We start from the raw sequence: 12,869 nt of genomic DNA, 5'->3' as shown, positions 1-12,869 counted from the left end.
CACAACGGTCCTATGTGGTTGTATTGTTTTTCCATTTTTGTGGATGAGGAATCAGAGACACATGCCTGGAATCATACAGCTCACGGGCATTAGTCTACCCTGAAGCCCAGGCCTGTTTCTATCCTCCGCTCTGATACTAGCTCATGATTCTTTCCTCCTGTGTAATGTTACTTTGTCCCTTAAAATAGTACACACCCCTCTGGCCTTTACCATCTCTTATGGACTGGCTCCACTCTTTCTTGCTATAACTTTGATTGATTGATTAACTGACAGAGTCTTACTCTGTCACCCAGGCTAGAGTGCAGTGGCGCAGTCTCGGCTCACAGCAACCTCTGCCTCCAAGGCTCAAGTGATTTTCCTGCCTCAGCCTCCCAAGCAGCTGGGATTGCAGGTGCATGCCACCATGCCCAGCTAATTTTTGTGTTTTTAGTAGAGATGGGATTTCACCATGTTGTCCAGGCTGGTCTTGAACGCTTGGCCTCAAGTGATCTGCTCGCTTAATCACTGTATTTTGTAAAAATACAAAAATTAGCCAGGTGTGGTGGCACATGCATGTAGTCCCAGTTACTTAGGTGGCTGAGACATGAGAATCACCTGCATCCGAGAGGTGGAGGTTGCAGTGGGCTGAGATCGCATCACTGCACTCCAGCTTGGGTGACAGAGCAGGACTGTCTCAAAAAAAAAGCTGAGTGTACAGGGAGGAGGAGGGCCTACGTGTTCTTGTTATCTTTATGCCCCTGTGTCCCATGCAGACCCTTCAGAAAAATGATGAGGCTGTAGCACTGTAGCAGTAGATCTTGTCAAGTAAGACTGGGGAAGTGCTGGAAGTGGGGACTTCGCTTAATCTCTTCACTCCTGTGTGACAGGGCAAAGGGTTATTCGTTCTCCTTTAGAGCTGGAAAAGGAGATAGAAGGCCTGGCCACACATCACGCAGTGAGTAGGCAGCAGAATCAAAAACCTAGTGTATGTCAGAGCCCTCCTCCCTAAGGAGCTGGGCACCTGGGAGTTGCTGCCAAGGGTGGTTGAGTGTTGCTCTGGGTTTGGCACTGCCAGTGCATGGCTCTGGTGCAGTTCAGGCCCTGGGAGAATCATCTGACACCCAGCCCCACACCCTCAATTTCCAGCGCCTAGCTTACCAGATCTACAGCCTGACCCTTCTTAATGGAGAGAGGTGGTATAGGGAGCTCCCCATTCTCAAGTCCTACCCGACTTGATTCCAAGCAACCCGCTCCCAAGGAGGGGCTCTTTTTGGGGAGTTGCACTTACAGATGCTGCCCATTCTCCCAGTGCCAGGAATCTTCCCTCCAATTAGGTATGAGATAAATCAAAGCCAAACTTGGCTGATGAAATTCAGGAGCCAGTAGTGACCCTTGCCACACAAATAAATCGCAGCAGGCTGGCCAAGGGTCTTTGTCTGGCCAGGAGAATTCAGGATTATCTGGCCCTCTTTGCTGATGTATGGAGTCACCGGCTGTCGGAGTGTTTAGTAACGGTTATCACCTCACTGCTGTGGCCATTATCAGAGGCAGGGCCGCCTGCCGAGGCTGGGGCTCGCACCCTCTCTATTACCACCTGTCATTGGTAGGGAGTGTGTGCTGACACTGCCCAGTCTTGACTGCCTGGGGAAGATAGTTTCTGACGGCTGATCAAAGAGGAGAAGCAAGGCCTGATAAAGAGTGTGTGTTGCGTGTACGTTTAACTTTGGGAAACGTTGGCATTTGCATTTTTTCCCCATCTTCCTGGTGCTGGCAGGAACCATGCCCAATAAATGCAGTGGATTCAGTTACCTAATCGCTGGGGAAATGGTGTGTGCTTAAAGCAACGGAACATGACTATAATCTCCTTCCAAGAGAGAGTGGATGAAATAAGCTTTCACAGAAGACCTCCTGTATAATAAAGTAGAATAATTTCAATTCGGACTTTGAAGTGATCTCGCATGTAAAATCTAATCTTAGTGTTCAGCAGAATGCCACATACTTTTTGGAATTGGGGAGCAGCTTTGGCTTGAGGACAGATCCTTGCCGAAGAGGCTATCGCTCAACTCTTTGCTGGTATCCCCCAGAATAGTTCACTGATTGTTCACTTGTCCTTGGGTAGCTGGGAGACTAGATGGGGAAGTAGAACACATTCTAAACTGAGGCATCAGGAGAGCCAGTTCTTGGACCTTGTCTGCCACAGACTTGCTGTTCGATCTTGGGCCATAACACCTCTGAACTTCAATGATAAATGAGGAGGTTGGTTATAGGTTATAGGATATAATGGTTAAGAAAGCTTTAAAAAACATTAGGCTATATAACCCCTTGTTTACATGAACATTTATTTATTTATTTATTTGTAGAGGCAGGGTCTCACTCTTGACCAGGCTGGTCTCAAACTCCTGGCCTCAAGCAGTCTTCCTGCATTGGCCTTTCAAAGTGTTGGGATTACAGGTGTGAGGCACCACTCCTGGCCCTGAATGAAATTTTAGGTGGAATCCCATTGTATCAAAAAGAGGAAAGTAGGAATGTGTGGGTTGAACCTGGGAAGGAGGTTGCCTTCCCCCATCCCAGTTCTTGAGGTGGTCGCTGAAGACCAGGGGAACCCTGTAGCTCCTCAGAAATAGTTTTAAAACCATCGGCCTCAGTGTCACAGAAGTCACTCCAGAGATCTGCGCGTTCTCAGCGGCACGAGCTGCTTTATTCTGCGCCACACGTGCTGTTTCGTGGTGTGCTTCCATCCTGCAGAAAGGCGAAAATGGATCCTGGGTATGGAAAGGAGCGGGTGGGAGGGAGACAAGAACGGTCTGCTCTCTGAAGGTGTGGACTCAACGTCAGATCTCCCGTGTGTGCCACAGGTACCTTTGACCGGAGCGTGACCCTGTTGGAGGTGTGCGGGAGCTGGCCTGAGGGCTTCGGGCTGCGGCACATGTCCTCCATGGAGCACACTGAGGAGGGCCTCCGGGAGCGGCTCGCTGACGCCATGGCCGAGTCACCCAGCCGGGATGTCGTGGGATCCGGAACAGGTAAAGGGGTCATCAGACTTCTAGCCTGACTTGATCAGGACCCGCACCTGCTGGTGCAGAGCTCCTTTGGAGTCATTGGTGGGCATAGATTTGTTTCTGCTGTTCATTTTTTTAGTTAGCACTCCAACAGCTGTCCCTTTGAGCTCTGGTGTGGAAACCTTGTGTAAAGGGGAGCTCCCAGTGGAACTGCCCTTCTCGTGTGGAATACCACATGCAGGATTGCCGTGATCAACACCACTGTGCAAGTGGCTCCCAGAAAGTCAACTGCCTCCTTTGGGGGTGTCCCCAAGTCTTCCAGCAGTGCCCAGGCAGAGTCCTCAGGCTGCACTGACTTGGATTGGCAAGTCCTAGCAGGGCCCGCCCTCTTGAGCGGAGTAGCATGAAGCAGGCTGGGCTGGTTACAGCCCCCGCCAGCTTTTCCTCATGCTGCCTTCGGCACTGCATTCTTGCTTCTGAGCGAGTCCAGCAACTGGGGTCTGGGTGGCTTCCTGCATCCCAGAGCAGTCAGAAGACGTCCTTAAATGCAAAGTGAGTGCTGGGCCAAGAAAGCTTGCATGCACGCAGGCGCGCGCGCACACACACACACACACACACACACACACACACACACACCCCCACTCACTTGCTGGCTGGAGGCCTTTTCCCTCTGGCTTGCCTGAGTCTTCTCGAGACTGTTACTCTGCTGTGCACTGCTCCATCCCCACTCCACATGCCTTCCTGGAAAAAGGATCCCAGTGAGGAGAAACTTACAACCCTGGGGCAAGCACCGATCAGGACCAGCAAGATTTTGAGTCAGCCATTGAGGCAGGGCTTGAAATGTCCGGCATCATCAAAGGTCCTGCTTCCCTGTGACTCCTCCAGATCTTTAGATGTTTGGGTTTATAGTTAGGCGTTTCCCCCCTTCCGCCCATCCCCAGGCCAGTCCCTCTGTTCCTCCACTAAGATGTATCATCTCCACAGCACCAGCTGTGTGGCCTGCCCATGGTGCCCCTGTAATAACTGGCAAATGAACAGGATGGAACCGATGGGTGCAGGGTCGAGGAGGAGTTTGGCTACATGGGTAGCATGTCATCATGCCATTGTTCTAGATGAGAAGCTCTGCCATCTCCCAGGGCTTGACTTCGCTTCCCCTGGAAGAGGGCCTAAGCAGGGATGTGGCTCACAGCACAGCCTTTCGCCTGCATCTCTGGGGTCCCTGGCCAGCCTCGGCTCACGTAAACCAGAGCCCGCTGCCACTGGACTCACTCCCCGGCAGCCTCCCTCTTCCAAGGGCTGGAGAAGCTCCTGGGTGGCTCTTCTGTCCCACCACCTTCTCAGGAGCCCCTGGGAGCATTTCACTGTTATCCGGCAAGCGGATTTGAAGGTGCATTGAGTCACAGCTGTGGAACTTCAGCCTGGCATAGTAACCTGCGCGGCACTGGCAGCAGTGCATCTGCCAGACAGCTGAGGGATTCAGGAGAGGCTTTGTGCCTGAAGCAGGTTCATGAAATTAAACAGAATAAGAAAAGAGAAAGAAAGATAGAGGAAATTAAAACTGCATGACCCACAGGTCCCTTTTGTTTTTTTTAGCAGAGGGATTTCATTGTCCTCCCCAATCTGTCACCAAAAGTGATTCAGTTGGTTTTCTCTGACCATATTAGATGTATGTTTTATTTTTAAGAAAAAAACAACTTTTTTTTTCCCAAGACGGAGTCTTGCCCTGTCACCGAGGCTGGAGTGTAGTGGCACGATCTCGGCTCACTACAACCTCCACTTCCCAGGTTCAAACAATTCCACTGCCTCAGCTTCCCAAGTATCAGGGATTACAGGCGCCCACCACCACACCTGGCTCATTTTTGCATTTTTAGTACAGACAGGGTTTCACCATGTTGGCCAGGCTGGTCTCGAACTCCTGACCTTGTGATCTACCTGCCTTGCCTTCCGATAGTGATGGGATTGCAGGCAGGAGCTACCGTGCCCAGCCTAAAACTACCTCCATTTTCAAGGCCAATAAGTGAAGCAGATCTTATGAAAGTTACCCACTTTCCATGGTGGAGAATCACTTTTCACATTTTCCAACTAGAGGTAAATCATCAGCCTGGTAGTGCACCCTGGGACTTTGAAAGGGCACCCTGGTACACCTGTGCCCAGGTCAGACTATTGCTCGGAGATAGCTGGGGAAATACAGTGCAGCATGGGTGAGAATGTCCAGCAAGTCACTCTTTGCCCATAGCAACCTCGCAGTCCCCCTCTTTCTTCCCACAAGCCTACTTCTCTAGGTTGGCTCATAGGACAAACAGGGTATCAGCAAGTGTATGCCTCTGTTAGGTCCTCTGATGCAGCAGAGATAAGTCAGTTCCCTTAATGCTTTCCAGAAGGCACAACATGTGACATAGCAGTCGGGACCAATGGCCTCGTTATCAAAGTATGAGTGAAGCACAGAGGCCAACTGAAAACTTGCTCTCATGATCCCTGATGAAGAAGCCTATTCTATAGCACGCCTCACTGTTACATAGGTGTAGCCAGCCTTGATTTGTAGATTTCTGTAATGTAAAAACTCCTATTATGGCCAATTTCAACCTGTCACATGGTGTCAGCTGGCTAACAGAGGTTCTGGAGATGTGACAGTGTGGGTTCCAGCACCTGGCTGGAAAGCTGTACCATAGGGCAGGTCAGCTCCCCACAAGGTAAAGCAAAACCTTTTCAAATTCACTATTCAGAGTGGGGTTTCACTATTCTGGGGGTTGGTGGATAGCTTTGGTCAAAGGACACGGTTTCAGTTAGATAAGAAGAATAAGTTCAAGAGCGCCATTGTCCAGCATGGTGATGCTAGTTAGTGACAATGTATTCTCGAACATCACTAAGAGAGTAGATTTTAAGTCTTCTCAACACAAAAAATGGTAAGTATGTGAGGTAATGCATGCTAATTAGCTCGATTTAGCCATTCCAAATGTATACATATTTCAAAACACTGTGTTGCACATGATACATATATATCATTTTTGTCAATTAAAAAATACATTTTTTTTAAACAAAAGAATGGTCTTCAGACCCACCACAGCATCATTAGCCAGGAGCTGGTGAAAAATGCAGAGCCTCAGGCCCTGCCCAGCCCCACTCAGTCAGGGTCTGTATTTCGGCAGGATCCCTGCGCCTGCTGAAGTTTGAGAAGGTCAGTTTTAAATGATCGTTAACTTACAGGGCAGATGGCAGTTCTTTGGTCTGTGATGGATGCTGACTAAATAGTTGAATTCAATTGCATATGTGATTTGCAACTCCAGCTCTAAGATAACTGGCTGAATTGCATTCTTGCGCATATCCTTATTTCCCTGGCCCCTGTCACCCTTCCATCTTCCCATTCAGCAAACTCCAATTCGAGCTCAGTCCAACTCTGCTCTTACACCTGGGCTCCCAAGAAAGAGTGCCCGTTATTCCGATTGGCGCCTCTACAGACCCGTGTTCTCTCCTCTCCACTGGAGCCTGCACTGTATTTTCCTCACGCCCCACCTCCATTCTCAGTTCACACTCATCTTTTGCAGCAGAAGCCAGTGCCTAGTGCAGTGTCTGTGGTAGAGACGCAGTGAGGATGAACTGTCACTTAGCCTGGGCCTCCGCAGTTCTGCAGCAGCCCCTGCCCACTGCCGTGGCTTCCGGCCTATCTTCATTCTTAGAGATTCTCCAGATCTGTGGTCCACTAAGAGTCTGTATTTTGTTTTTGATCTTTTTCCCTTTACTGCGTTCACTTAGTATGGTGCATGTGCTCAGTCCATCGTCTTGAACTCTTGAAGTCCCTGTGCTTCTGATGGATCCTATTTCAAACTCCCCGTTCTCCTCAAATCTTACCCCACCATCTTGTGCCTTACTCTCAGAGAGAAAATTCAAGGTTGTCATTTGAGAAATTTCTCACCTTCTGCTACCCAGACCCTAAACATCCCTGCATCAGTGTTCCCGTGTCCTCCTGTAGCGGAGGAGGCGCAGTTCCTACCCCAGCCCGCCCAGCCGCAGGGGCTCTCCCAGAGTCACCTCCAGACACTGGGTTCACCTCAACACTGGCCCTGCCAGCCCCTCCCCACCTTCTCGATGCTCTCCCTGCGGCTGCCTTTCACCACTGTCTCCTGGTTTTCTCCTGCCTCTGGCTGCTTCTCAGTCCTTTTCTTCGGTCACCCTTAGGCATATTTCTCAAGGCCCTGTCTTGGCCCTGGTCTCTTCTCCCCCAGTACCAAGCAGTCTCTGCTTCCATGTCTCCAATTACTATCCATAAACTGATGATTTCCAAATAATTTCCAAGTTGGCTTTCTCTCCTGATCTCCAGAACCATCTATTCAGCTACCTACTGGCATATCCACATGTCCACAAACTGAATGCCGCTCCTGGGACCCTTTCCTTCTCTCGAGTTCCCCCATCCTGATGTCTAGAGCCCTTTGAGACCAGCCACTGCCCTCGCTCCAGACTCATCTCTTGCTGCCCTGGGTGAGCTCCAGCCAAGCTGAACCCCCAGAGGGTCCCTGAGCACATGCACTCTCTTGCCCGCCAGGCTTCTGTGCATACCTTTCCTTTTGCCTGGAATGCTGTTTCTCAAAGCCCCCTCCTCTCTCTGTTACCCCCCTCAAAATAACTTGACTAATTCCTGCTTAGCAGACATTCCTTTCAATATTGCCTTTTCTAGAAAAATAGAATTTTTAAAGTAAACAAAACATTGACTTATTCCAACTGTTTTGTGTCTAGGTAAAGATATAACTTAATTCCAGCAAAAAAGCTTTTTAAATAAACACCTGTGTACATATTAAGTCCATTTTCTCTTTAGACTTTTAACTCTTTGAATAACTGTGTGGCTGCCCTAGTCTTTGCCTTTAGTGCTCTCCCACATCTGATATCAAAAGCCCAGGCCTTATGCACGGGTCGGAATTCCTGTATAAAGTATTCTTTTCTCTTTTCTTTTTTTTGAACGGAGTCGTGCTCTGTTGCCCAGGCTAGAGTGCAGTGGTGTGATCTTGGCTCACTGCAACCGTCACCTCCCGGGTTCAAGCGATTCTCCTGCCTCAGCCTCCCGAGTAGCTGGGATTACAGACGCCCGCCACCACACCTGGCTAATTTTTGTATTTTTAGTAGAGACAGGGTTTCACCATGTTAGCCGGTATAGTCTCGATCTCTTAACCTCATGATCTGCCTCCCTTGGCCTCCCAAAGTGCTGGGATTACAAACGTGAGCCACGGCACCCAGCCGCCTTCTGTTATTCTAAGAAAAGAACTGTCTCATACTTTCTGTTTTATTTCATTAAAAAAATACATTCTTGACCCACTAAAGTGATTTCATAATACGTTGCTGAATTGTAATCTGCACTTTGAAAGTCAACGCTCTAGCTTATTCTCCTAAATCCTCTGAGTTTTCCTGTTTGTGTGTTAATTACTCTGCAGAAAGGGCTTTAAGATTATTTTCAACTAATGCTCTTCCAGAGATTTCTGTTGGAAGCTACTTTTTTTTTTCTTTTGAGACAGAGTCTCGCACTGTCGCCCAGGCTGGAATACAATGGCATGATGTGGGCTCACTACAGCCTCCACTTCCCGGGTTCACACAATTCTCTTGCCTCAGCCTCCTCCCCAGTAGCTGGGATTACAGGCATACACCACCACACCCGGCTAATTTTTTGTATTTTTAGTAGAGATGGGGTTTCACTATGTTGGCCAGACTGGTCTCAAACTCCTGACCTCATGATCTGCCTGCCTCAGCCTCCCAAAGGGCTGGGGTTACAACCATAAACCACTGCATCGGCCAGAAGCTACTTTTATGTATTGAAAGGGCTGCACCTTTCTTGTTCTCTTGTTAACATAAAAATCACACTTTGAATATTAGGTAGTTTTTAAGTGATCTCAGGATGGTTTCAGCAAGTTAATAACAAATATTTGTTGATTGCCTGTGTTTTGCAAAAGATGACCTAAAAGCACTATTCGTGTGTATGTGTGTGTGTGTGTGTGTGTGTGTGTGTGAATGTGTGTGTGTGCATGTGTGTGTGTGCATGTGTGTGTGCGTGCATTCGAGACCGTAGAAAGTCAGCTCTCAATAAATGTGAGCTATTTTTTACTGGAGTTGATCAGATATGTACCAAATAACTCAGTGTGTTGGACCCTTCTCCTGCCTGTAGAATCAGCTCTTCCAAAGGGCCTTGGAAGGCCTACCTGGCTCAATACTGAGGGCTGGAAACTTTTTCATCCTAAGGCTGCATTTCCAATAGGGGTCATATTGGCCCCATCCCATCACAGGGTGCCACATGATCAGATGACAATAATTGCAGGCACCAGTGCCATGAGTTAATTATCTTATCTTTTTTTTTTTTTTGAGACAGAGCCTTACTCTGTCACCTAGACTGGAGTACAGTTGCCCAATCTTGGCTCACTGCAGCCTCCACCGCCCAGGTTCCAGCAATTCCCATGCCTCGGCCTCCCAGCTAGCTGGGATTATAGGCATGTGCCACCATGCCCGGCTGATTTTTTATTTTTAGTGGAGATGGGGTTTCTCCATGTTGGCCAAGCTGGTCTCAATCTCCTGACCTCAGGTGATCTGCCCACCTTGGCCTCCCAAAGTGCTGGGATTACAGGCATGAACCACTGCACTAGGCCAGTTATCTTATCTTTTAGCCATCCCTACTCTCTGGTCAGTCCCATTTTAAAGGCAGATAATTGATTTGTCAGTGTTTGCTCTAGAAAGTAGTTGACCACATTGGACTTGACAGACATTTCAGAAGATGTGGTGGTGGTTAGAATTTTCTGCCTCCAACATATTTTTTAAATCCACAATTCAGAGAAGAGAACTTCACCCAGTCCAACCCTAGGGGTAAATAGATGCACCCTACTGACCCAGCTCATTGCAAGGCCATAGAAACAGGAACTGGCAGTGCTACCCCAGGCAGCTGGAGAAGTGACACTTACGTGTGTGGTGTGGGCCCTGAGATTTTCTGATTCTAAGTGAAAGGTGAGCCTCCTTTATGGGTCCTGCGTTAGCCACCCTGTCCCCATCCTAAGCAAACCCGGAGGTCTTGTAAGCTGAAGATGCTGCCTTCACAGGGCCAGCATGGCCATAGCCCCATAGTTCACATTCCCTGCTTCGCTGCCACGCACAGCCACCAAGCTGCTTTGATCTTTCCATAGAATCTTCCCTCCTCTTCCTATAGCCATTCTCTCAGCCAAACTGGTGTTTATCCTGGATACCCAGGAAGGGTCACAGTCTTTTGGCCTCCTGAAAGTAAGACTCTCTCTCTTCTCCAGGATGCCCAGCATGGCCGCCCATGAGACTCAGCCTTCAGTCTTTAATTTTTTCCTCCAAGGCTTACCTATCTCATTTCCCGGGCCTCCTTCTCAAGGAGGCAAGGGTGATTCCTCTGTGCAAATTATAGCTCTGGCTTGGTCTGGCTGTCTTGCCAAAGACTCTAGGCTTCTCTGGGCAATATCCCTGATTGCCCACTGCTCCTAAAATTGCCCCCTCTCTGCAACACCAAGCTCCTCAGCAAATACTGTCACCGAAGCAACTTAGCCAGCACCTAGGGCCTTTCCTCCACCTCACCTAATTGGGCCCTGGAGTTTTCCTCCTCCTACACCTTCTAGAAAAATTCTTTCAGTGTCTTCTCTGAATAACCTCATCAGTGGCCCAATGTGCTCTTTCTGTGGTTGGGGCAGACAGGCTGTCTGTCGGCATCTGCCAGTTTCTTCCCCCATAGGCTGGGGAAGAATCAGAGACATGGTTCCTACCCTCAGATGAAAGCACCAGAGGAGGCCACAGTACTGAAGTATGGGTCTGTTTCTTTCTGACTTCTACCCCAGCTTCCCACCGGGCCTCCCTAACTGAGCTAGACCAGGCGGAAGTCAGGAGAGCTCCCCTGCCCACGGGGCATGGTCTCTCTAGAATGCAGAGGCAAAGCTAGAACTCCCCAGTACCTAATGCCTTAATTGCTGAGGGTGGGAGAAGAGAATGTCCCCAGAGGCACAGGGCCACCAGATAGAGGGCCCAGTCCCACCAGCAGGTGACAAGCATCCCTGCTCAGGACAAGAGGGAGCAGCTGCGCCAGCGAGACTGTGGGATAGCCAGTGGCCTCTGCAGGGGTGGTGATGTTGGTGTTGCTATTTGTATCTCAGTTCAGTGTCGGATTGCCTATTCCTAGCTATTTTCCATTGGCAGGAGAGGCCAAATCTGAGAGCCCTTTCAGTTCCCAGCATCAAGCTCCTGCCATCGGGAAAAATGGTTTTTGTTTTTTTTTCTTTCCTTTTCGATAGGATTTGAAGCCCTCATCAAGAAATGAGGGAAGCCTGTGACCCTGGGCAAGTGCCTTTCCGTCTCTGGGCTCAGCTTCTTCCTCTCTGACACAGTGGAGGGGGAGCTAGTAAATGTAGTCATCGCCGGCCTCCTATAGCGTCCTGGCCTCTGATGTTCTGGCTGCTGTATGGACCACTCGGTCTCTCTCATTTATTCCTCCCCACGGGAGCAGTGGCCACGCCTCCCAAGGGACTTGTATGCCTCAGACTCTGCCTGCCACACAAATGTCCTCAAATTGTCACAGCACTGCCAGGTACAAAGGAGTAAACAAAAGACATGAAGTGAGGTTATAACTGAAAGATGTGGGATTAACGTAAGATATCTGGGAAGAGGTTTCAGTTATGAAGATCCTGCTGGTCTCACCTGGTCTGAAGGGTGGGAGTCATATCAGTCATCCTCACCTTTTACTCAGAATGAGCAGGGATCCAGCGGAGGAAGGGGACCATCGCTTGCAGAGCCTGCCCTGACCGCCGTCTCGCTTCCCTGCTCAGAAAGTGCCCAGGCCTCACAGTGGCTCACACCTGTAATCCCAGCATTTTGGGAGGTCAAAGTGGGCGAATCATGAGGTCAGGAATTCGAGACCAGCCTGACCAACATGGTGAAACCCCGTCTCTGCTAAAAATACAAAAATTAGCTGGTCGTGGTGGTGGGTGCCTGTAGTCCCAGCTACTCAGGAGGCTGAGGTAGGAGAACTGCTTGAATCCGGGAGGCAGAGGTTACAGTGAGCCGAGATTGTGCCACTGCACTCCATCCTGGGCAACAGAGCGAGACTCCCTGTCAGAAAAAAAAAAAAGAAAGAAAGAAAGTTCCCAGGCCTGTGCATTACCACCCAGGCTCCTCACCATCGTGCTTCTGGTCTCTTATAGGCCTTCTCCACCTTCCCCTCCAGCCTGATGTCCCACCTCCCCTTCTGCAGTCACCTCCACATGTTCTACCTCCTCCGCCTTCATACCAACATAGGATCCCAGCCTCCCCAGCACACACCCTGTTCACCTGACTCTGACGCACGTTGGTCAGCCCTCAGGAGACCACCGCCCTCCCACTCTGCCCAGTCTTAGGCCAAGCTCAAATCTCACCCCTTCTGTGTTGCTTTCCCTGACCATGAAGCCAAATGTGTGCAACTCACTCTGTCTCTGAATTTCTGCACCACCCACTCACTGGACACTGGGCCCTGGGCAAGTAGTATATGTTGCCTTTTCCATTAACTTGTTGACCAGTTCCCTTGCTTCTGCCATTGGAAGAGGGCTGACCCTGGTGGTCCCTCTAGCCCCTCCCTCACTCATACTCCCATGAGTGTGTCTTGACCCACTTCTGGTTCTTTGAACCGAGTCTGAATCAGCTTTGTTATCCCCAGCCACCAGCCTTCTCCCTGCCCAGCAGTCAGCACTGGAAGGAGAGCCAGGCTGAGCCTCAGTTAATGTTTGTTGAGTGACTGGATGGGTTTCTGTGGCCCCGAGAGGTGAATGAAAGCCAGTCAAGGCAATGGGAATAACGATTGATTAAAAGTCACACCTGTTAGTTTCTGGCCAGGTCCCAAATATGCTTCTGGGTAGATCGTTCCCCCACCTTCGTCACTAAGGCTACCGG

General features: G+C 49.7%; 1 protein-coding gene across 7 annotated transcripts in view; it reads left to right on the top strand.

Annotated features, from left to right (window-relative positions):
- BCAS3 (BCAS3 microtubule associated cell migration factor) overlaps positions 1 to 12,869 on the top strand; it is a 664,948-nt gene that overhangs the window by 637,335 nt on the left and 14,744 nt on the right. For all 7 annotated transcript variants that reach the window (XM_032279300.1, XM_032279309.1, XM_032279301.1 and 4 more), the window contains one exon: positions 2,835 to 3,002. In XM_032279300.1, the coding sequence (XP_032135191.1) occupies positions 2,835 to 3,002 (168 nt within the window). The remainder of the gene's footprint in view (positions 1 to 2,834; positions 3,003 to 12,869) is intronic.

The sequence above is a fragment of the Sapajus apella genome, unplaced genomic scaffold (assembly GCF_009761245.1).
Source record: "Sapajus apella isolate SASKATOON/1434 unplaced genomic scaffold, GSC_monkey_1.0 scaffold12, whole genome shotgun sequence".
Lineage (NCBI taxonomy): Eukaryota > Metazoa > Chordata > Mammalia > Primates > Cebidae > Sapajus > Sapajus apella.
The sequence above is the reverse complement of the archived record's forward strand: the minus strand, read 5'-3'. Positions and strand labels throughout refer to the sequence as shown.